General features: G+C 41.0%; 2 protein-coding genes across 6 annotated transcripts in view; both read left to right on the top strand.

Annotated features, from left to right (window-relative positions):
* stx3a (syntaxin 3a) overlaps positions 1-8269 on the top strand; it is an 11402-nt gene extending 3133 nt beyond the window's left edge. Inside the window, exons 6-10 of the mRNA XM_073476615.1 lie at positions 161-269; positions 1196-1269; positions 2244-2378; positions 4041-4151; positions 5748-8269. Of these exons, the coding sequence (XP_073332716.1) occupies positions 161-269; positions 1196-1269; positions 2244-2378; positions 4041-4151; positions 5748-5825 (507 nt within the window). The 3' untranslated portion in view covers positions 5826-8269. The remainder of the gene's footprint in view (positions 1-160; positions 270-1195; positions 1270-2243; positions 2379-4040; positions 4152-5747) is intronic.
* kdm2aa (lysine (K)-specific demethylase 2Aa) lies at positions 8043-25645 on the top strand. Of its 5 annotated transcripts, none has more exons than XM_073476604.1 (26): positions 9081-9750; positions 11521-11659; positions 11852-11930; positions 12117-12163; positions 13884-14062; positions 14149-14255; positions 14410-14503; positions 14792-14945; positions 15084-15199; positions 15290-15416; positions 15528-15772; positions 15884-15961; positions 16415-16542; positions 16685-16808; positions 16887-17015; positions 17342-17425; positions 17730-17987; positions 19737-19769; positions 19932-20037; positions 20255-20866; positions 20983-21148; positions 21792-22043; positions 22142-22305; positions 22435-22581; positions 23887-24105; positions 24866-25645. In XM_073476604.1, the coding sequence occupies exons 1-26, from the start codon at positions 9715-9717 to the stop codon at positions 25045-25047; spliced, it is 4005 nt and encodes a 1334-aa protein (XP_073332705.1). In that variant the 5' UTR covers positions 9081-9714; the 3' UTR covers positions 25048-25645. The 5 variants fall into 5 exon arrangements, with proteins under 5 accessions (XP_073332672.1, XP_073332696.1, XP_073332705.1 ...); XM_073476587.1 differs by lacking the exon at positions 17730-17987 and having other exon boundaries at positions 9082-9225; positions 9687-9750; XM_073476571.1 differs by lacking the exons at positions 9081-9750; positions 17730-17987 and adding an exon at positions 8043-8110.

The raw sequence follows: 25645 nt of genomic DNA, 5'->3' as shown, positions 1-25645 counted from the left end.
AGCATTATATTACTGTTAACTTGAAAATTGTTTCTTTTTTTAAAATGACATGCAGGGGAAACTCCAGTCTACATAATGACATGTTAAATATGACTGCAATTAAAGACTCACTCCCTTTTTAAAGTCAGTTAACATGTCATCTGCATTTTCATTACCCCAGCATGCGATCCTGGCCAAGAAGTTTGTAGAGGTGATGACAAAATACAACGAGGCTCAAGTTGACTTCAGAGATAAGAGCAAAGGACGAATCGCCCGACAGCTGGAGATCAGTGAGTTGTTTATTACATGTTGTAACTAGAATGGTACTCGGTAGAGTGTACACCTCTGCCAAAGCCCAACAGTCCTCTTTTGCACTCACTCATAAACCCCTTTCACACATGCACTGTAACAGTGGATTTATCCAGAGTTCATCCAGAGTTGTGTGTGAACACAAATGTCTTATTGCATTATTTACCCCAAACTTTACCCTGCCAGCTCCCTAGTCCTCAGTCCAGGCAGGCCACATGCGTGAATAGAGCAGACAATTGTCCAGAGTGAATCCACATTGAGTGGGCATGTGGATTACGTGTATATTGTGTGACTGGAATGCAAATATCCGATGCTGAAGAAGAAAAGTCATTTCATACAGCGATCATGATGAAAATGATGAAAAAAAGATGATGAAGAAAAGAAAATGTCTCTGAACTGGAAAGATGAAGAGACTTGCAAACTTCTGGCGGTTCAGGCCAGCGCCGAACTTGTCAGATACAAGGAGAATAGGCAAATGTGGACAATATCCTGATCTGATTCTCTGGAAATGAAAAATGTAAAGCTGAATCAAGTAAACAAAAACAGACAGGCAACAAAACAAAAGAACAAACTGATGGTGCGGGGAACACTAAATACACAGGAGGCTAATCAGGGATAGGTGAAACTGATCAGGACAATCATAAAGGCAGGAAAGCAAGACAAAGACAGGAAGTAAATTAATAGGACACATGAGGGGGGAATTAAACATTCAAAATAAAACAGGAAATAACTAAACCCAGAACCATGACACAGTGCAAAATGTCTCTCCTTTTCACAAGTCAGGGCACTGACAGTTTGATATGTCATTGTTTCTCTGTCAGTACCCTCTGTATTTAACCAGGCCTGTCAGCTGTTAACAGATTTTTATTTAAAACACTCCTATAACTGTTCTTTCTGCCTGTCACAGCGGGGAAAGCAACGACTGACGATGAGCTGGAAGAGATGTTGGAGGGAGGCAACTCAGCTGTCTTCACTGCTGGGGTAAGACCTACAGTGTGTTGATCTGTATATGTTAATACATGTGCAGAGGGTCAACACAGTGACAGTAACACAACCAGAGCTGAACTGATTAGTGAATTCATCAATTAGACAATCAACAGAAAATTAATGGGGAACTATTTTGATAAAGTGTTATAATAATTAAAAGTAATTTTCAAGCAAAAATACAACAATTTAATGGTTCCAGCTTCTCATATATTTTGTCTTTTCCTTGTCTTACATGAGTGTGTTTGCCTGTTAGACTGTAGGTCAGACCAAACAAGACATTTGTGGACGCTACCCTTGACTTTCAGATAGTGTGATGGACATTTCTCACTACTTTTCTTGTATTTCTGTTGGTTGTATGTGTTAATGTGCAGAAGTCTCCTTTCTCTGCTGACTTTTTTCATCTCTTCAGTGGAGCAGAAGCTTTAGTGGACTTTGAGGTCACGTGCTTCATCTATGTCATGATTTATTTGCTGAGCTTCCACTGCACTTTGCCCCATTTTTTTCCTTTTTTTTACTTCTTTAATTTTCATGTCCACTCAGGTGGAAACCCACCTACAGTCACACACGTAGATTCTACTCTGTGGCAAATTTCTGTCTTGTTGTTTTGGACTGGATAATGCAAAGTGCACATTATACATTATGTGTGCATAAGGTTGAATCAGCAGCTCTCTGGCACAGTCTAAAATAATACATGGTGAGCTTTACAGCTAATTCACAGGACTTGTATTCAATATACATTAATTGAGATTTACTGGCACAGATGTTTCACCAAATGTTTGAGTATGTAAGTTATTGTGTCATTCTGCTATTGTGGGAGGTATTAAGACACATAATTCTCACCTATTTTTGGTGAAATAACAACGTGTTCTCCTCTGATCTTCTCTTATCTTTTAATCATTTTAACCTGTTGTCATTCTTTTGCTGACCTAATTTTCTCCATCTTCGTTTCTGGCCCCCTCCCTGTGCAGATCATGGACTCTAAGATCAACCAGCAGGCCCTGAATGAGATTGAAGCTCGTCACAAAGACATCATGAGATTGGAAAGCAGCATCAAAGAGCTCCATGACATGTTTGTCGACATCGCCATGCTGGTTGAGAACCAGGTACACACACACAACAATGGTACAAGATTAAAATTTACTCTTTTGGGAGTGCCTTGGTAGCTGAATGGTTACATTGGCTGCACGTTGAGAGACGTTGCCGGTACAATTCCAGCCGCAGACCTTTGTCTCCATGTCATACCCCTCTGATTCCCCTGTTCCTGTCTGCCTCTTTACTGTCTCTATCCAAAAATCTTTTTAAAAAAAATACTTTTTGGAAACTGCAACAGTATGAAAGATATAATTTGAAGAAAAAATGTAACTCTCCCACTATAATAAAAATGGGGTTTTTAATTGGGCTGCATTAGCATTATACAACATGGTTGTATAATGGTTGGTTGATGTATTGTTTTACACCTGTGTTGTTATTTCAAAACAAGAAAAGATTATGCGATTATCCCAAATTTACATACATGAACTTGTAAATTAATTCTTAATGAAAATGTAGGTAATCATACAAAATGGGTATGGGAAACATTGTCCTCTGCTTCATAAAGTAGTCAGATACAAGTTGTGGTGTTTGATGTTTCAAGGGAAATGTACTGCTTATATGGCTCTCATTTCCCCAGCAGCCATCATCATTAATCATGTCAGAATACTGGTGTTAATAGCAAATACACTTACTATGAACACAATCAGAAGTCAAGGCAACAGTGCTCAACTCCTCACTCAGCCCACCCGTTTTATCATTTGTTCTATTTCACTGTTTTGGCTCTCAACTTCTGATTGTCATTGTAATGCAAGTCAAAAGTCTCGTCTGCCCGGATCATTTCATGCAGGCTGCTGTACGTTTCTCAATGTTGAAAAGTCCACTTTATGAAGAGGTCATGTGACCTGACAAGACCACATCCACCAATGCAGACAGCAGATTAAAAAAGGCTGTCTTTGGAGCAAAGAAACCTACAGCGTTAACTAGCTTAGATGTAGCTTACAGCTATCTTAACTTAAGTTAGTATGTTCTAGCAGCAGCTTGATGTGTCTGTGGGGAAGCATTCGAAGACCACTGACGCCAATGTATCAGTATGATGATGCAGAAACAACATTTCCATTCTTTATCAAGGATCACTTCAAAAGCTGATTTTCTATATGTTGGTCTTCAATCTGAATTATATAATAAAGATAAATAAAAAGACAATTTCTCATCCAACTATGTAACAGATAAATTCTCATATAATTTGGGGTAACCAGCTTGTTAAACAATAATAAGCCCAGGTCAAGGGAATCTGGACTGTGTAATAGTGTAACTATAAAAAGGAGTCCCTCTGTGTTTTAAATGAGGGAATATTATAGTTTAGATATATAATCACTTGTAACAGATATTCTGTGCATTCTTACTGCACGAGAAGAAAGTCTCTCATTTTCTCCCAGCTCTGTCAGTCCTACATTCCATATATTAGACTATAAAACTGCTCAGGTGTTTGATAAAATGCAGGTAAAGGTGACCACAACAGCAGATGTCCACCTTTACAACACAACATATTCCCACTTCCTGAAGACAGGAAGTTGAAAGGCAAAACAAAGGAGTTTGAGTACTTCCTCATTGCTGAAATGCATCATGGTCAATGTCATAGACACACCGTGCCACTTCTTATCTGTCTGTCTTTCTGTGTTATCTCTCTCACATTACTTTGTCCCCCCCACCCCACCCCCCCCACCCCCCCGTAGGGTGGCATGATTGACAGAATTGAGAGCAACATGGACCAATCAGTGGGCTTCGTAGAGAGGGCAGTGGCCGACACTAAGAAGGCAGCCAAATTCCAGCAGGAGGCGCGCAGGGTAAGATGAGACTGACAACGACATGGACGAAATGAATCGTTAAAACATTTTTAATCATCACTAGTCAGTGATGTGAGGGGCCCGGCCATGGCTCTGAAAAATTAGTAGCCTAAAAACTGCCGTATGTTGATTATTCCATGGTTCTAAAGAAGCAGACAAAATCATAATTGCACCTTTTTCTCTAAGTCCAAATTTAGATAAGTATGTGAGTAAAATTTCCAAGGGGTCATGTGGTTCATGTTACTAATGAGAAAACCCTGCCCGAAAAAACTAAGTCTGCTGCAAAAAAAAATAAAGGTGTATTTACTGCTTTAATACACAGTTACAAAAGGCAATTATTGTATGGATAGAAGGGAGATAACTGGATAAAATGGAATTAAAAATGTCACAGTTATGGTTAAGGCATCCTGTAACAATGTCTTGTGTACATGGGTGTGTGTGTTGATTTGTGGTTTTGGGGCAGGAGGTGTTCCCATTGTTAAAAATAATATTCACCAACTGGCCATATCATACCCAATTGTTTCTGTAATGTTTCATACATAACAAAATTGATCATCAATCATTTTTGCTTAATGTTGCATCTTCAAAAGCAAATGCCCAGATGAAACACCTCAGTTTGTTGTGTATCTGAAAAAAGGGTCCCTCCTTTTTCCCCACCTGAATTCTTTACAAGTAGAGCCATATTACTTAAACTCATTTCACTTTACAGTCTACCTGCTACTTCAGAATAAAATAAACCACTTGTGATCTGCTCTCACATGCTTCACTTCAGTGGAATGTCATGTGTAAGGCTGCACGATATTCGAGAAAATTGACTTTGATCTGTTATTTTTGTTTTTTTACAATATATATTGTGATATGAAAAAATACACCCTGCCTTGTTTGGTAAATCGATCAAGAATGATCAATGAATGTTCACCGTGCATGCACAGCCTGCATGTCACTCCCTTGTATACAAGAACCCAAATGAACAAAATGATGTAATATCAGACTTCTGTTGTAGGTTAGTTATGTAAAATGAGAGCCTTGTGAGTTTTTCTTTTGCATCGAGCAGCAAAAAAGTTGTGGCAGGAGGCATTTGAGTTAATTTGCCTTACTTAACATCGCAAGTCCTGTGATGTGACTATGGTGCATGTGCACTTTGTGATGTTGATGCTGAAATAATATACTGTACTGTTCTAGTTTTAGGTGACAAAATATACTCAAAGAACACAACAGAACCAACCCCAATATTTGTTTACAATGTTTAAAATGTTTGTTTACAAGGCTTGTGTATCAACATGTTCATATTCTGACCCATGACCATTTAGTCATGATTACTATCTTATTATATGTGTACTCAGTACTCATGTGTTGGACTGCTATCGATCTTAGAACTCACCTTTCATTTTGATCTGAATACATACCTGTAAAGTTTCATGACTGCATCTTTTCACGGTTGTGGCACTATTGCGCTGACAAAATCTGTCCATAGACAGACATAATTGTAATTGTGCTCAGTCTTAGATTGTCCTGTGTGATTTTAACTCCAAACTTGTGGGAGAGGGGAATGTAACACATGTTCTTTTCTGTGTCTGTGTCTCTACTGCACTCCAGAAACAAATGATGATCTTCTGCTGCTGTGTGATCTTGGCCCTCATCCTCGGTTCATTTCTCTACAGCTTCATCAAATAGAAAACCTGAATGAGTCCACCCACCGGTCCACACAGTAAAGGGGGGGCAGGGCAGAGCTGCTCTCTGCTGGTCACAATATAGAGCCTGCGCTCAGTTTATAGTCATTTCAACTCATTCAATTCAACATATTATGACAACTTTCTTAACTTTCTCAGGATGATCCTCTATCCAAATGAAGCTCTGAACATCCACCCTCCTGTCACAAAAGGCCTGAGAAGAGATCTTAATATAACTAACAATATAGGCTTCATAAATGTGAGATGTATTGCAGAGTTGTTATATTATCAAAAAACATGTTCCACACACAATTACAAGTCGATTGTATGAAATGCCACTGATCTCAGTCTAATTACTGTTGCATTATTTGTATGAATTTGAGTATTATTAGGTGCAGGATTTGTCAGTTATTGCTGGTTTATATGTGTAGAGATTTTAGATCAGTTTAGTCTGCAGAGCACAAAGTTGACGAGATGGAGCACTAGATGGTAGGTCAAGGGGTCACCAAGATATTTATGGTTGACTGTCTAGGGCCCATGAATAACTACAGCAAATTTCATGTTAATCTGGCTGCTAGCCATTCCTAGCATGGCATCACTTTGCATTTATTTACACCTGTATCCACTTTTTCATATAAAAAAGTAGATTTCTTCAGTGTCTCAGCCTCACTTTCAGTGAAAGGGAGAGATCCCTCACAGAGCATTCAAACCAGAAAGATATTCTCAAGTGAGCTTCAAAAGATTTTTATTGCTCCATGAACTACTATCTCAAATGATTCAAATACAAGACATTGGTAAGATGTCAGGATCTGCCTTCACACATGAATTGAAACTGAAAAACTAAATGAGATGGAAATGTTGTCATATGCAAGAAACAATTGAAAATTATTTATAGATGAATAAGGAATGAATAGCAGTGGCTGTTAACATTTAAATGAAGGAAAAGTGAACCGACCTCAGACAGATATCCTTGTAGCTTGACTGCATGTCTACCACACTGCCCATCATCATGATGCATATCTATGAAGTCAGTATCCTAAGTATTGAGACAGCTGTGGTTATGCTTTTGTACATTTGTCTGTTAATTGTGTTTTAATATGGAAACCACTGTGCCAATACTTATGCTATCGACTGCATCGAATGATACAATTCATATCATGTTGTGGATAAATACCTACTATGACTCCATAGTGGGCCTTTATTTTAATCAAATGAAATCAAATGAAAGAAGAAAATCACTCTCCTTAAAAAAGTTACATGTAGGAGTGTTGATGCTGAACTGGTCAAATAAGTATTCGTAGTAGACGCTGTATGAAGAAGAAGTACATGCTGAGTGTGTTAGACTAGAAATGAAAATAAACATGGCCCTGCTTTATTTGATTACACTGACACTGCCTTGGGGGTGTTTTACTGCTTTAGGTCTTTGTTGTTTGTGTATTTATTATTAAGAATGCTTTCGTTTTTAATATGTGTATGTGTGTTCCCCCCTTCTTTTTTAAAGGACTACAGCTGTATTTTTAAAGAGCTTGTTCATGTTGGTTTTACTCTGGTTGATCTTTGACATTTGCATCTTTCCTCTTTGCTCTAGACCCACAATGACAGTGGCACTGCAGCTCACTCTTAGTAGTGCCAGCCTTCTCTTAATGCATATTTGGATTTTATCTTTTGCAATTTCAGCCTTCTTTACATTAAAAATGGTCACTGGCTCATGCATAGATCAGATCAATATTGAACATGTTTCTACAGTGTCACATTTTAATCTTCCCCACGAAGAATTGGTTTATGAAATATTGTACATAATTATTTTTGGGAGCAATACAAGCAGTAGCGTTTTCTCATATTTATGTAAGTGTCAAGCTACAGCAGAAGCATCTGCCATAAGCATTTTAAACAAGTTTTGGAATTAAAAAAAATCAACTGCAGACTACTGCTAATACTACCTGTACCTGCTGAAATAGATCAAATGTCCCAACTACAAGATAACATGACATCTTGGTAACTGACACTGTCTACTTCTAACCTGGGTTATTCATTTACTAGTTTTTGACTTGAATGCTGGGTCATCTATTGTGCCCGTCCACATGAGGATAGGTGTAGCCCACTTTCTTGGTCATGGCTAAATGTAAACTAAAAAATCCTAATAATCTTATTATTAGGATTTTTTACTTTTTAAAATAAGAATTCCTGAGTCTGAAGTGAGGCTCAAGGGAGGAAGCTGGAAATGACTGGTCAACCATGGTTCAATCAGCACTCGCCATTCTGTACACCTTCATAGCGTGTGTGACACATGTAAGTTAATGTGATTTTGTGTATCCTTCCTTTCCTGCTTACATTATTTAAGGCCTGATACGTTGTAGCGATTTATAAGGGAAATTATTCTGTTGTGAAAAACGACGTCTTTTGTAGTTATGTCCCCTCTTGACGAAAATAAAATGAAACTGTTATTTATTTTGCCTGTAAGTCATTAGTTACATTATGTTTCATTTGTAGTGCGCGTCACAGTTTGGCATCTTCCTCTCGCTCGCCGTATTCTAGCTGTACGCGTTTGACAGACAAGTCACGGCTACCAATCACAAGAGCGCTGCAACATCTTCCAGCCAATCGACCGTAGTTTGGTCACAGTGCACTTCCATTTATGGACCTGCAAGCACTTCCTTGTTAAGGTGAAGGCTACAAAACGTGTCCCTCCGCTGCGAGCCGTTTGGACTGAAAACACACGACAGAGAATACGTCACACATCTCGGATTACTGAAGGCGTGTGTAAGTGGACGGGCCTGTGTAAATATGGGGGTAAGCATTGTAAAACGTATTATTTTTTTTAGCTAATTCTTGTTATCTATGAGTGATGACTAGCTATATTGGGAATGGGACGGTGGTTAGCGCGTTGTACAATCGTGTGATTGGCCTCTTCTTTTGACTGACTGTGTGTTTGTCCACTGATTTGCGTTATTGGAATATATTGACCAATGAGGTATAAGCTCGTTTTTTAATCGTGCTGTTATTGGTGGCTTGCCCGCTGCTATATGTGTCTATTGGTTCTTCTTGTCCAATCACAGTTTAAAAATCGTTCAATGTGAATGACACTGCTGTAGTCCAATGAATGCCTCGCCGGCTCGTCTGCGATTGGTTCAGTGTACGTTTGTGGGCGTGACATTGTGTTGTTTTGTGATGGGATGGAAAATGGCGGCTGTTCGGAGACCGCATTAACTTGAAACCATACTAGTAATAACTACAGTAACCATATACGCCCTTATCTTGCAGTGTATCAGAAATATTTAAATGTTCTTATTTTAATAAGACTGATGAGTTTTCTATCGATGTAAGCAAGGCGCCTTCCAAAAAGGTGACATTAGCTGGACACGACTTGGAATGGTGAAGGCAAGGAACAAAGCTCGAGTATTCATGTAGGCTTGATTTTATGATAATGATATAATTTTTTTTAATACGTTTTAAGTGCTATTTAGTGTAACGTCAGTAAGTTGCTGCAGTTTCCCTCTTTAAATGACTGGGGCTGCACATTAAGCTCCCCATGTCCAGCTGACGGTAGTTCACCAAACCCAATGTGAAGTCAGTGAGTGTAACGTTTAGGAATCGTTAAACAAGAAACTATTAATATTAACGTTAGATGAACACGCCAGAAAAATATACTCCTCTCAGTCACCTTTGCCTAGACACTCGTAAGGTGGTAGCCTAACTTTTTCTGTGGGAACTCAAGCTAGGTGAAGTGACCAGCATGCTACCGTTGTGAACACACGCCTTTCAGCCGCTTGTTTACTATCCGATGGAGCCAAGTGGCGCTACGGTACTGCTGTTTTTCTGATGGGTCCACGGTAATAACTCTCCGTCGTTATATATCTGCATTTAGTTAGACAAAGCCTGGTTTTCCAGTGATAATGGATGACTCGAAGCCACGGTACAGCAAAAGGCTGGTAAGTTTAAAGAGAATATGGCCATATTTTCAACATTTTCTCTTGGTGTAAAGTTCTATATATGTTATTGGTCCTTATATTCTCATAATCAACACGGTCGAAAGGGGTTAATTCACCAGCTAATGTCATGTCATATACAAAAAATGGGTGCTGTAGGATTTTTTTTTTTTTGCACGTTTTCCATTGGTTTGAATGTTAAAAGTTCAGCCCCTGTCTGAGTATCTGTGGTTTCATACAATACAGTATAAATTAATATGGCAGCTTTCATTTTTATTTACATGCTGTCTTGCAATTACCCAAAGGGACATAGCCCCATGTGTACACGCCATGTCTGTTAAAGAGAGTGAAATTAAGCTGGAGATATCATCATCATCATCATCATTATTATTATTATTATTATTATTATTATTATTAGTATCATTGATGCTGTTCAGATGGAGTTGGAAGTGAACCACTAAGTGTGAAATGTGATTCTATCAATTGCTATATGATGGACCTAGAGAAAGAGATGGGTAGGAAAGTGTAATGTGTTCATGATATTTCTAATACCTAAATTGGCCAGGCAGATATATGTTTAAATAGTAGCACATTGCAGTCATTTCAGTATCAGCGTGTAACATATGGCTCATGAATGACAAGAAATTGAAGTACAGAAATGTAAAAAAAAAAAAAAGTTTTGCTACAGTGTCACCATACTATAATTTCTCTACCTGAGAGGAGACAGAAGTTTCTTTGATAACTGTTAATTGTCCTGTGTCCAAGTGTAACTCTTTAGCTTTGTTTACTGTGTGGTTTGTCTCTTTTTTATAGGAAGGTGGAGAGTTTGTAACCATAACTGTAAATTAAAAAAACGAACGACAAGTTTTTCATCACTCAAATTGAGGGTATAAGGACAGAGAATGTTGCTCACTGTACAGATTGTAAATTTGATTTTGGGCTATATAAATAAAAATGATTTGATTTGAATAATGTTTTATCAAATCCTGCACTTTAATTCGATTATTAGTGCACCACTTCAGACAGTCATTACAGACTGGCCGCCACTCCACCGGTGTAATGAACATCTTTTTTTTTTTAATTCATTCCCTAACACACTCAGTGTTTGGCATTATAAAATCTTGATAGTTTGAAATCTGCATGGGTGAGAGCTGATATCTTAATGCATTATGACAGTCCACACTGACTGGCAAGCTGGCACTGAAGTACACGTGGGCGAATGTGACAGCAGTGTAATAAGAAAACACGGTATTAAGCTAAGCTTATTGCATGGGTGAGTGCCGATGCAACTAAAGAGGTGGCAGAGATTATGGAGCACAGGGGGTTGGGGGCTCTGCCTGGGATTATCCCTGCGTCACCTGCCATGACCTGGGAACCCACTGAAGCAGTATTCTTTGGCCATCCATCAGGAATGTTAAGATTTGAAGGAAATCACACTTTATGATGAAAAAGAATTAATATACTGTGTGACATTTTAATCTAAGGTTGTTGTTATTAAGTATACAGTGATATTTAGAAATATACACTGTCTAAATGTTTAGAGTATTCCTTTTTAAATGGAATGTCCAGTTTAGTGTAAAATCGGCCTTCAATCTATGTGTTTTACAGACTGTAGTTTGTAGACACATCAGTTGTTTTGGGAATACTAATAGGAATAATTGGAAGATTTGGTTCTGGTCCCAGTTTGATTGTCTCATCCTTAGGTCGTTTGTCCTTTCTCTGTCATGTGTCTTTTCCATGCCTTACCCATCCACTCTTTCTACTTCTCCCTAGCGGGCCGGCACGCGGCGCCGTTACCATGATGACGGCATCTCGGATGAGGAGATTGATGGACGGAGAATGTTTGACCTGGAGGAGAAAGTTAGCAGTCAGAGGTTCAGCTCTGACCGGGTCATTCGCATGGAGGGAAAAGGTAGGCAAGCACAGTCATTTCTCGGATCAACATTGCAGACATATCTGGTTTTCTGCAATGTCATTTCTATCACAATGACCATTTTCAGCCAGGAATCATAAATTTTGATAAATGAAACATCCCATTGTGAATAATAGAAACGCAGAAGTGAAATAGTCACATTTTGTTGGCTATGTTTTTTGTATTTTTTAGACTTGACATATGAGTACATCCAGAGAGGTGGCCTGAGGGACCCCATCATCCTTGAAAAGCCTGATGGACTGGGACTCAAGTAGGCATCTTCTTTTTTTTGCTTCTCATCTACACTACAGCTACACACTACTATCATTTAATTATAAGCTTTTTGTGAACTTGCTTGTTATTTCTTCTTCATGTGGGGGGAAATCACTTGCATGAGCTGATGTATAAAGCGAACAAACAAGATGAAACTTGTAATATGTCACCTCTTGTTCTGTAGGATGCCCGATCCTGATTTCAGCGTCAATGACGTCAAGATGTTTGTTGGTAAGTCTTCAGACATCACGTTTTCTTCCTTTATTGAATTAGATGCTACTGCAAGTCTCGTTTTAGTACTGACAGCAGCTGTCTGTCCTGTCAGCATGTCCTTGAATAAGGTTTTTATGGGAGCAGATAGACTAACGAATGGTCTTCAATTTTTAAATAATACTAAGAATAATTTCTTGATAAATAATTTGGTCAATAAAATCTAAAAAAATATTACAATCACTTTTTTGTTTGACTTGCAGTCAATAAATCTAAAACCATAACGTACTCGGTTGCAGTAATACATGTGTTTTATGTTTTAACTTGATAAATTACTTCAGGATAAATTGATCATCAAAATTGCCTATGTTCAATTTACTGTCAATAAACTTATTACTTAATTAACATATTTCCTCACTTAAAAGTGAGGTAAATTGTTTATTTCCTTTGGGAATGGACCCATGTACACTGTTTGATTTAGGACAGTTCAAATTGTGTTTTCTATTTAATGTCCTTTTTTTATTTTACATGTACAATTTTGGTCTAACATCAAATGTGTATATATTAAAAGCTTTTAATGAGTTGATGGAGTGTCAGCACAGCCTAGGACATGAAGGCTCTACAGCGGGTGCTTCAAACCACCAGAACATCACTGGTACCATCTACAGAGCATCAGTGACATCAGTGAAGTGAGATGTCTGCAGAGCCCAAAGATACTAAAAGACAACACCCACCCAGACACAGTCCTGAACTCATCACCAACACTCAATTGTCTAAAATGGATGTAGCACAAAAGACTCAAATATAGTTTTGTTTTTTTAAACCCTTTTTAAAATGACAATAAATTACTTTGTAATCTTGGCGAAGAGGTGGAGGAGAAAAAAACAAGTTACTGCACTAAATGGGGGACAGCATCCATATAATTATAAACAGTCAGAGGGTACATGTTTAGATTAACAGGAGGACACCGGGGGAAACACGTGGGAAAAAAACACACAGATGTCGTCATCATGACATGTACCGTCACGCCTCTTTTGGATCAGCAGCGCCGGCGTGCTGTATGAATTGACACACTGGTTCGTTTTTATGCCGGAGCTGCTTGGCTTTGTGTGAACAAACAACGGTGGAGAATTGGCGAACTGCCGCAGCTGAGATAATACGGCGACTCTGTGTGAAAAGGAATACTGACGCGCTCCCCCTCCGATTCAGCATGCTCAATTGGCCAAAAAGCCGCCGACACGGGCTGACTTGTGCAAACTGTAACACAGACGGCCATGACATTGGCTGATGGCAGACTGTCGGCCTGGTGTGTCAGGGCCATTAGAGATAGTTTGAGGAGCCAAGACACCCAGAGGGAGCTCGGAGTAGAGCCCCCGCTCCTTTGTGTCTAAAGGAGCCAGCTAAGGTGGTTTGGGCAATTGATCAGGATGACTCCTGGGCAACTCCCTGTGGAGGTTTGCAGGGCCTGTCCAAGTGAAGGGGGCCCTGGGGAAGACCCAGAACTCACTGGAGGGGACTACATATCTCATCTGGACTGGGACTTTCTTGGGGTTCCCCAGGAGGAGCTGGAAAGTGTTGCTGGGGAATGAGATGTCTGGAATACCCTGCTCAGCCTGTTGCCACTGTAAACCAATCCCAGATCAGCGGCGGAAGAGAATAGATGGAAAACTGTCCCAATGCTGTTTTGACAAGATTTATTTGGCATGCTGTGACTAATCATTGCCAACAAACCCTTTTTCAGGTAGCAGACGTATGATAGATGTGATGGACGTGAGCACTCAGAAAGGGACAGAGATGTCCATGGCTCAGTGGACACGTTACTACGAGACCCCTCCGTCTCAGAGAGAGAAGCTCTATAATGTCATCAGCCTGGAGTTCAGCCACACCAAGCTGGAGAACCTGGTCAAGAGACCTACTACAGTACGTTTACATTCCATGAAGCTCTCATGTTTGTTTGTATTATCAGAGAAACAGTAAATGTAGCTTCTCTCTTTCTCTCTGTGTAGGTAGATCTAATAGACTGGGTGGACAACATGTGGCCTCGTCACCTGAAAGAGAGACAGAGAGACTCCACCAACTCCATCAATGACATGCAGTACCCTAAAGTTCAGAAGTAAGTTCTCCCTGTTTTCTCTGGAGTAAAATATATAGAGGATGTGGTGGGAAAATGACTTCAGTATTCCATGTAATTGTCTTCCTCTAATTCCTGGATTGAATTGACCTGACATTTTAAAATAATTGTTGCTGATGTTGGTGTGACTCTGCAGATACTGTCTGATGAGTGTCGAGGGCTGCTACACAGACTTTCACATTGACTTTGGAGGGACCTCAGTGTGGTACCACATATTGAGAGGAAGCAAGGTGGGGCGAGAAGTGGTTCACACTGTGTTTGGGAAACATTGTCTCATCTGTTACAGTCTCATAAATTTTGATTCTGGGGTATTTAAAGAGTGGATTTTGAACCAAATACATGAATGCTATTTTATGTTTCAGAATAAAAAATAATTAAAACATGCACAGTCCAGAAGATGAGGGGGCACTTTAAATGATTTCTGTTCTTCTCTGTAAACAACTAGAAGGTGTCTTTATGTTGTTAACCGTTGCAGAGAGCGGAGTGTGTTTTTTGAATTTGCAGTTGTGTGTTTTCAGGTGTTCTGGCTGATCCCTCCCACCCCTCAGAACCTGGAGCTGTATGAGAACTGGGTGCTGTCGGGGAAACAGGGAGACATTTTCCTCGGAGACCGAGCATCTGACTGCCAGAGGATCGAACTGAAGCAGGGCTGCACCTTCATCATACCCTCAGGTATACATTTAAATCTCACTCACTGTAAGATGATATCATTAATGTGACAGAAAAACATTATTTGTGTGTGTGTGTGTGTGTGTGTGTGTCTGTGTGTCTGTGTGTCTGTGTGTCTGTGTGTGTCTGTGTTATACTCAGGTTGGATTCATGCTGTCTACACCCCGGTGGACTCTATGGTGTTTGGAGGGAACTTCCTGCACAGCTTCAACATCCCAACGCAACTTAACATTTGTAATATAGAGGACAGAACGCGGGTAGGTGCAAACACGCTCTCTTATAAGCTGTATAAGACAGCAAGTGTTGGATCTTGTAACGGTAAAGTGACTTTTTTGCCTTCCCTGCAGGTTCCAGTAAAATTTCGTTACCCCTTCTATTACGAGATGTGCTGGTACGTGTTGGAGCGTTACGTCTTCAGCCTGACCAAGACCTCCTACCTAACACCGGAATTTCAGAAACACTCGCTTGGCATCGGTATGAGCCCAGACGTAGGCAGTAGATGTATGAAGAGAACTTTTTCATGATCTTTTTTTTATTGTTGTAGATTGGTTGTAAATGGAAGGTACGACTCATTCTTTCTGCCAGGTCTGAAGAAGCCGCCTGGCGCTGAAGCAGCCAGTGAGCAGGTGAAGGAGGAGGAGGAGTCTCATGGCAGTGATGAAGAGGCTTCAGAGCAGCAGGCTGACAAGCCTGCAGTTAAAGTCCATCTGACTCCCCTTGAGCTGGAGGGAATTTGGAACCTGCTGGGTAAACTGGAGGCTCTGCCCTCCAACAAGAAGTGTGTCCCAGCAGGGATACACAATGCCCCGGCCCTCATTACACACATCAAGGTATGACTTGTGTGTCTGTCTTTTGTCTTCTTCATACATAATGCTGTCCTGTTTTCTTCCTGTGTTTGTCCATTCCGCTGCTCTCTCCCACCACTCTTGTCTCTTCTGCAGGCTCTACTAAAGGAGCACGCCAATGACAATCCCAAACTGTCCTACACAGGAAAACCCATCATCAGGTGGCCAAAGAGAGTAAGCATCTTCACTTTGAGACACACAGCACATTATTAATGATGATGATGATGGTTTGTCCAGAGGTGGTAAGTCAGAGGCAGCTGGACTTGCTCAAGAAATCCTTGACCTGGATGACTGAAAAAAAACAAAACTTTACAGAATAATTGTTTGAGTGATGGTCAGATGGAAAAAATAATAAAAAATAGATATTTTTTTTCCTTTTTAAAGGTAAAAGTAATGAATGTGCTCATGTGGAGCAGCCTATACTGTATAATCAGCAAATACCATATGAAAAAATACATTTCACAACCATTATTGCTGTGAGAATACCATTTTTCTGCTTGCAGTTCCATCATTTATGCAATATACTTCATATTTGGACCCAGTGTTTCTAACAAATATTGGATGTTCTACTACTCCGTTTTCCTCTGAGCCATTGTCTCTTCTTCACCTTCTGCTCCTTTCCACCAGCCCTCATGGTACCAGCCTCCTCCACCTCCACCGCCTCCTCCTCGCCCTAAATTGGCCACCACTCCCATCATCCCACGACCACAGAAACCAGCCTCCTCCATGTCTGTGCTGAGACGGCGCAGGGTCAGGTAAAACCGTGTGTGTTTGTTTGCATGCGTGGGTTTTTGTAAACCTGTGACAGGTTTTAGTTTGTTGTTGATGTTTTTATTAGGTTGTAGGTTAGCCAACACCAATTATAACAGTGTATTGTTATGTTTTCCTTCTGTGTAGGTGTAAGCGCTGTGAAGCCTGTATGAGACCAGAATGCGGAGACTGTAACTTCTGCAGAGACATGAAGAAGTTCGGAGGACCAGGGAAGCTTAAGCAGACCTGTGTGCTACGACAGTGTCTCTCTGTAAGCAGCTCTTATTCATTTCTTTAATTCTATATGTTGGATGTGTCTGTTTTGTAACTCCCCCTCTGTCCCCTCCAGCCGGGCCTTCCTCTGTCTGCAGTGTGTGAGATCTGCAAGGAGCCCAATCAGGAGGAAAGTGGAGACTCCTCCCTAACTCTGATGGAATGTTCCAACTGTGCACAGATAGTCCACCCTGCCTGCCTCACGGTAATACACATACACACTTTTGCTGTGTCCAAAAATAGTCCCTGTTTACTATACAGTGCACTTTATTTACTGTCTGTCATTTAATTTGAGTGTCTGAATTCTGAGTGTAACATAGCTCTACACAGTGCCTTCACAAATTCCCACAGTGGAACTAAAAAGTAGTGTTCATGGGCTATGATAAGACAAATCAGCTCCACTAAAACTAAAGCTCTTTCATTAAAAGAACAAAACAACTAGAGAAAAAAACTCCACAACCTTGAAGTTCTTGTTTCACTTCGGCTCTTTCTAACTAAGACACAATTGGCTTATACTCCATTGGTCTGCAGGTTCAGGGTGAAGGACTGGTGAATAAAGACCTGCCCAGCTGTTGGGAATGTCCAAAGTGTGTCCAAGGGATCACTGACCCAGAGGTACACACGCTTGCATGCACACACAAACACACACATTAGTGTTTCCTACCTCTTGTATGTACTTACATTGAATACACTGCACACTGCACACACTTCTGAGTGTCTTTGCAAACACATACGCTCTCTCTTGAACTCATTAACCCGGCCCTCTCGCACAAAAACACCCACACACTTGGTTGCAGTGTTAAAGCTAACGGGTAATGTGTATCTCCTGTGTGGTTTTTCATTATTTATTTATTTTTTGGTTTGTTTTTTTGGTTTCTTTATTTTTCTGTTTTCTTTGAATTTAATTTAACTCCGTCAGTCATCAGGCAGCGATGAATCGTTGGCTGCAGGCCACCAACAGCACATCCGTCCCCACGGCCCCCTGGTCCTCAGGCTGGGCCCCGGGCCCTCTGCTACCATAGGGGGTCCTTTGGGCTCCCAGCAGGACGGGGAGGTGATCCGCTGTGGTTTCTTCCCTCCTCCTCCTCCTCCTCCTCTTCCTTGCTGCTCCTCCTCCTCAGCGTCACTTCTATTGGTGGCGGCCCCTCTGCCTTCTCAGCCAATCAGCTCGAGACTGGTGAGAGGTGCCGCCTATTCTGCGTACATCCACCCGTCTGTTGCGTGCACCCCACCCCTTTTTTCCTTTCCATCTTTTTCAAGAGAACAGACACAACTCTTGTTGTAAAGTTTAATATTTAAATCATCTGGTTAGTGATGGAGAATATTTTTTAAGAGGTCTGTTTTCACAGTTCATACAAGAGTAGTGCCTCTTCCCTCAGACTGTCTCTCTGACAGCTGTTTTAATTTTGGAGCTGCCTTCACAGCTCAATTGGTTTCTGTCCAGTTGTCCCTTCTCCATACTCTCTAAATAATTTTTGTCATGGCTCATTTTAATGGACAGTGTATAGCCTGGTTTACACAGTTCAGAAAATAAGCTGTTGTTTGACAAAACCACAGTTTGGGTCACACTCAGAACTTTTGCTGAATTAAGAAAAAAATAAGTTTTTTTTGATTGCCTGTGAACACAGCATACATTATATGCTGTAAAGTTTTGTGTTTCATTTTAAATGCGTGGATTTAAGTACCTCTTTTAAAAAATGTATAATCAGTGCACAACTGGACACGATCTCCCCTTCTTCAGTGGTAAAAAGGATGTTAGAGAAGCTGATATTGTCCCACTACACTTAACTTGACACTTGAATCCCTGGATGAACCACTTTTGTGACACTGGTTGTGCCTCTTGCTCATGTTTTTTTTGTTTTTTGGTTTTTTGTTTGTTTTTTTCATCATCACTGCAGTAACTGACTGAAAGACCCTGTTTCAGTTGTTAACAAGGAAAGGGTGTGTGTGGAGAAAATGGGTAGAAAGATTTCTGGTCGTTGGATACAGCTGTTGAGCCAGAGTCAGTCCTAAATATTGAAATACACATAAAGGAATCTGTTTCTCTGACCACAGCCATGTTCCAAAAATCAAATATTGAACTCACCGCTATTGCTTGTTTCACATGTCCCAGTTTAATGTAATTCAACAACAACGAATATTTTCATGTTCAAGATATACAACTTTTGTACACTGCTGAGTCAAAAAGCTTATTTTGTTTCAGGCTCCATCTTGTTATTTCATTTCAGAAGTACTTAAATGTACGACAAGTTTTCGTGATGACGTTCAGATTCTGTTGTTAATCATATGCAGAATGAATGTTGACCAAGTGTCTGTAATTCAGAACACTTTACTTTATATAGGTTTGAAGAGGGCTGGCAATGAAATGAACTAAATCTGTGTAGAATATATAGACTTAACCACTCAACTCATATACAGCATCAGTATAGTTATTATGGTTATCAGTTAAATGTATGTTCAACTAAAAGTTAGACCAAAGATGCTCTGTTTAAGTTTATCAGTTGTCTTGTTTTGGTTTGGTGCATGGTTCATGATGATGCACTATGAGGAAGATACACTACATGACTTTATGTTCACTCCCTTCACCTTGTTTTGTGATGCTCTATACAAACCTCACCATGAGTAATGTTGCAACTATACTTTACTGATGGATGCGAGTAGATGATAGCAAGGCTTTGAATTTTGGGTAACCTCTTCCTTCAATGAGACGCAACCAAAAGTATTATCATGGCTTTCCATGGAGAAGTATATACAGAGGCTTTTCTACTCTGGCAATGCAAATATTGCTCCTTTTGGGTTTTTCCTTTTGGATTACATATTGATTGTGCACAAAAACTTTTATTAATGCAAAGCCAAAAGAAGAACTGACAGGAAGTGTTCTTGAACTCTAGCAGTGAGTTTCTGATTTTTCCTCTTCCTCCCACAGTCGAAAGGAGACAAAGGTGAAGGCCTTCCAGTGGTGAGTGTTCATTGTGGAGCCTCTACTCAAAGACGTTGGGTTTTGTTTCAGAATACACTTTTAATTTAAGGTTCAATAACTTGCTTTGTGCATTTACATATGTCTCCATCCTCTCTCTCCCCCATTCTCTTTCCCCCCTTTCCTATTTCCCTGTATTTCCAGAAGCGGAAATCTTCCTCCTTGCTGGATGCTCGAATGGCTAAGATTTACCGACGTCAGAGACACAGCCGAGATGGAGATGACTCTGCCAGTGATGATGATGATGAAGGTTTGTCTGTGCTGAAAGATTAACTTGAAGCATTTTGTCACTGCTTACTGCCAGCCAATGATTTAGTTATGGTTCAGTCACAAAGACACAGAATGAGAGAATGTTTCTCCCAAAAAAAAAAAAAGAAATCAACTTGAAGTTTGACATCCACATATCTTAAGTTGTGGTTGTGATCGCTTCAAACTGACCTGATCGTCTGTCACATTCATGTCCTCAGCCTCTCAGAGAAGAAAGATGGTGCTCCATGCGCGAGGGGGGGCCCACTCTTCTAGGAGGGGGTTTGGTGCCAACAGGAGAGGCCTGCTGAGAGGAGGCTCGGCCCACAGAGGAAGCAGAGGAGGCCTCATGACTCCTGGCTCCTCCTCTGTCCTCAAGCTTAAGCGAGGGATGGGCATGAGGGAGAGTGGACGAAGGGGACGAGGGGTGAGGCTGCGGGGAGGCTCCAGGATGCAGCGAAGAGGAGACGAGTCCGAAGAGTCAGACGATGATGATGACGACGACGATGACGACGATGAAGAAGAGGAGGACAGTGAAGAGGGAGGCAAAGATAGACGGCATCGTCAACGTAGGAGGAGGCGCAGGACTGATGATGATGAAGATGAAGATGAAGATGAGGACAGTGAGGGGCAGGAGTTTGACCCTGAAGAGGAGGAGATGGACACGCTGGAAGATGACGAGGAGGATGAGGAAGTGGAGGAGGAGGAAGGGCACTGGGATTCAGACCCAGAACCCCCAGTCCTCCTGGTGTCTGATCTGAGTGATGACCTGCTGAGTGGCTCCTATCTGACTGTCACACTACAGCGCCCCCACAAGGCCAAGAGACAATCTGGTAAGACTTCAGATGCCAACAGTTACACTGTAATCACTTTAAAAAGTAAAGGATATATTCACTGTACAGTCGTAATGAATGAGCTCAATTCTGATCGACATGTCGTCACTATTCAGGCTCCATAGTTCCAAAGCTAGAAGCAGCGATGGGTCCGAGGACGGCTGCAGTGGGTGCTGGTGGGCAGCAGGGCTTCATCCACAGAAAGACAGCCCTGTCCAAACCATCACGTCTCAAGAGTGCTGACACTACAGCTGACAGCATGACCCCGAGAGGACCTGGCAGGTAGAGCTACACACATGATCCAGTTCACTTTAGTACAGTGCTACTCATCATGTCAAATGTTATTTAAAATGAGGCCCAGTGTGAGCTTAGAGACTTTGGATTATTTAGACAAAACATGACCAGTCAGTCTGATTGATACCAAAACTGCCAACAAACAGCCAACAAACAGACCAGTCACAATGGAGGATGTTTTCACGTATCACTGCACAGAAAGGATGGGTTCAGTATGTCCACTTTTGTGTTTTTGTGATCAGTCACATAAGTAAGCTTAAGGAAATATGTCACTGTAACTCCAGTTTCAAGTACAAAAAATATACAAGTATCACTGACTAATCATATATCAGTATGTCACCTGATAAATAACAAACTTGAATATGCCAAAGATATGTTTGATACGCATCTCGGCTTATTCCCAGCTGCTGGAATGAACAAACAACTGACTCTCCCAACAGCTTTCTGTAAATTCCTGTTCCATAAATGCTCTGCCCTTTCCTTCAGAAGAAAGTGTACTGAACATCTAGTACCATGCGCTGTCACCCTGACTTTTTACAGTTGGCAAATAGTTACTTAAAATGTGAGTGTGTGATATGTATGCATGTGACCTCATTAACCCAAACACCTTTTGATATTTTTTATATTTTAGGCCGCGTCTGCGGGGTAACCATGGTGACAGAGGCACTAGAGATCGCTCTGCATCTTCCTCAGAGGAAGAGGAAGCTGCTGCTCCTTCTGCACCCTTCTCCCTGTCTCCTCCGTCTCTGCTGTCTCTGCCGTCTTTTAAGGATGTAGGCAATGAGAGAGGAGGAGAGAAGGAGGTCTGGGTGTCTGTGTTCACATACTTGAACAGAGCCGAGCTGCTGGCCTGCATGACCGTCTGTAAGGCCTGGTACAAGTGGTATGTCTCACACTTTATCCTACAAACAAAACACTCCAACATACAGTATGCGAGCAGGAAGCAGAGCTCTGACAATCATGTGTCACTGTCCTGTGCAGGAGCTGTGACAAGCGTCTGTGGAGCCATGTGGACGTGAGTCGCTGCAGTCCGCTCACTAACCAAGCGCTGGCAGGCATCATTAAACGCCAGCCCACCTCTCTGGATCTGTCCTGGACTCCTCTGGCCAAGAGACAACTCAACTGTCTGCTCACCAGGCTCCCAGGTACACACACACACACACACACACACACACACACACACACACACACACACACACACACACACACACACATCCCCCTGTCCCTACATGTCTCGTTACACCTCCTGTCTCTGTCCTACTGTGTGTCTCCAGGTCTCAGGGAATTGAGGGTGACTGGTCTGTCCTGGTCCTGTCTGTCAGCCCTGGTCTCTCCCACTCTGCCCTGCCTGCGGCTGCTGGATCTGCGCTGGTGTGAAGGCCTTAAAGACGCCCAGATCAAAGAGATCATCAGCCCGCCTGGTCAGTAGCAGCAGACATCACACAAACCCTTTTACTGACGTCTTTCCACTTTAATCTACCAGCCGACACGTGTTCATGCAAGAAAGACAGTTTTATTCTGATTCTGACATTAATGAGTGATTCTTACAGCTGTCTGATCTGAGACAGTTATTAGTTTACACTGAAAGCCTTTTCTTTACTCTGCTGACTCTCTCCAGCCACCTGAAGAAGGCAGGTATCTGTTCCGTCTGCAAACCCCCACTGGTTAAATTCTTTGCAAGTTGCAGCATTCTCTTGTAAAATCACCACTACGCACATCAAACTACTGCTGCTGTAAAATCAAATAAGACTTCTCTCTCTGATAATTTACTCATGATGGTCTGTTCCTGTCAGTCACCACCTGGCAGTCTAAAATACTCGGTAACCATGGTAACGCCTGGCCAAAGTGTGACACTATGGTGTTTAACTTCAGTTGCTTATCGTATGAATCATGTGATGACAAATCAAACTGAGCACTATTAGGAATGGAGAACATGACAACAGAAGGCTCATCAACAATACGTTTCCTCTGAGGGAAAACTCTCCACAGGAATCCTAAACTGTTGGTGCATCATGACAGGCAGAATCATGTATGTAAAGAGGATAAAAAGTAGTGACTGTTACTGGCCACGATTGTAATGTAGTAATAAAATTTGTGCAGCAGAACCTTTTTTCTTATTCTACCCCATTAACAATCTGGGCACCCCTCAGATTTATCTTGTGAACATTAGGAGGGGCCTGACCCCGAGGTTGGGAACCGCTGGATGGAACTTCCTCATAGTATATGAAGTAATTACAGCTACAACAGAATTGATGCAATTATGATAATCAAATGATAAATTATCACATAATATATCAGTCACAGGGCCAATTTTCTACAGAACAAGTTTTACTTTTGATACTTTTAGCAGATAAAGCAGGACGTTTACATTGTTGTATTGCTGCTTTGACTTGAGTAAAAGATTTTAATACTTCTTCCACCACTGGGTATTTGTGAGGGAGCTCACCAAAGTTTAAAATATTTCATTTTCAGTTTTGTCATTGTTTTGTTTATTGGTCAAATAATGTTTTCTAATGTTTTTCTTTTCTAATAAACCTTGCATTGGGTTAGTCTGTCAGTTCATTCTCTTGTGCTTTGTTTCCACCCCGCCTATTTGAATTATGTTGAATAATGTAATGAAACTAAGACTGTTAAGACTGTGCTATCTTACAATCAATAAGCTCATAATCTCTGCATTGACCTTTCCAGCTCAAATGACCATTTCTGCCATCTGTCTGTCCCTGTAGGTTCCGAGTCGTCTCGCAGCAGACTGAGGAACATGGTGACGCTGCGTCTGTCCGGCCTGGATGTTAGTGAGTCCACTCTAAGGCTACTGCAGCGGCACATGCCACAGCTGGAGAGGCTTGACCTGGCGCACTGCAAAGACATAACAGACTCGTCCATCGCCCTGCTGGCAGCAGCTGGGACCCACACCCGCAACAACCTCACTGAACTCACACTGGCAGGTGGGTATTAAAGCAAAATCACGGTCCCACTGATGGATCACATTGCCTTTCATCTTGCTGGTTCTCTGTTCCAAGTTAAAACAGTTTCTGCTGCTTTGCAAAGGCGTTAACCTCCCGCCTGGGCTTCTTTTCTGAAATCATTACAAAGAGCTGCAACTTAAAATGATCTCCTATCAGTACCAACTAATTGATGATTCATCAAACCAGTTATTTTACTTTGTAAAATAACAAGCATGCGTCTTATTTTATGCTCTATAAAAAAAATGTTTAAATTATAAATAAATGTAAATATAAATGTTTTAACTATGTCTGTCAGAAAAAAAGGTTTTGTTGATATGGTAAGTTATTAATTCCAGTTGATGAGAACCTTTTTTAATATTGGATATCTACTGATAGCAATTCTGATCCAGTCCTTATATTTACACAACAGCAGACAATGAACTTTGAAGTAAACGGTACATTCTTCTGACTTTAAACTACCTTATTTTTCATGAACTACTTTATCCACATTAACTTGACATGAAGCAATCTGCTTGAGAGAAAACCCTTCATTCACTTTCATTTGTTGGAACTAAAAAATTGCTCACTCCATTCAAGGTCGTACAGTGGTGGTGCTTTTACCTCATAATAAATAATCTTTGTAGTTTGGAGCACAGACACCAGCCAGCCACCAGCACAGGGTACTTTAACAAGACAACAACAGAGTTTTATTCAGGATGAGAGCAGTTCCTGATGTCTGTCTGTCTGTCTGTCTGTCCAGGTTGCAGTGAGCTGACTGACGGCTGTCTGTCCTACTTGAAGCGTCTCTCCTCTCTGACTCTGCTGGACCTCAGAGGCTGTAAGAGCATCAGCAGACGAGCCTGTGACGCCTTCATCTCTGACCTGTCCCACGTTGCCCTCTTCTGTATGATGGAGGAGAAGCTCATCCAGCGCATAGACTAACACACAGCTTGAAGCAGCTGTTAGAGAGGGGAATGTATTTTTCTATATGCTCAGCCTGTGTGTATCTTGTTCTTCCAAATATGAAGAAACATTAAGCTAAATAAACTGGTCCCTAAAGCAAACGGCTCCACAGGTCCTAAAGTCGTATTTTCTGATTCAACATGTAAATAAAGACCTGTGGAGTTGTGGGAAGGTGTAATTTTTTTTCACTCATGATGGAGCCAGGCTGGCAGTTTCCCCTTGCAAGACCACAAAGATTTCTCTTTGAATATTCCTTTCAAAGGTCTCAATCACATGGACTCCAAAGACTTTTGTGACCTCGGACCTTTATTTTATACAGACACAGGATGGAGAATTACTTGTAAAAGACGTCCTGTAATTGTTTTTGGAGTGTTATGTTGAAGAAAAAAATAGAACCTGTTTGTCCACTGAACTTGAACAAAGTGGGCGTTAATGTATATTTCAGTGCTATTCAGTGTACAGTGATTTCCATGTGTATGTGTTCAGTTTTTTATGTTCCAAAACTGAATTGTTGAATTTTGTATTTGTTTAGTAGCTAAAGCATTACGTTTACCACATAAAGTCATTTGAAATATAA

This window comes from Pagrus major, chromosome 1 (genome assembly GCF_040436345.1).
Source record: "Pagrus major chromosome 1, Pma_NU_1.0".
NCBI classification, from domain to species: domain Eukaryota; kingdom Metazoa; phylum Chordata; class Actinopteri; order Spariformes; family Sparidae; genus Pagrus; species Pagrus major.
This window is presented reverse-complemented; position numbering and strand designations above follow the sequence as displayed.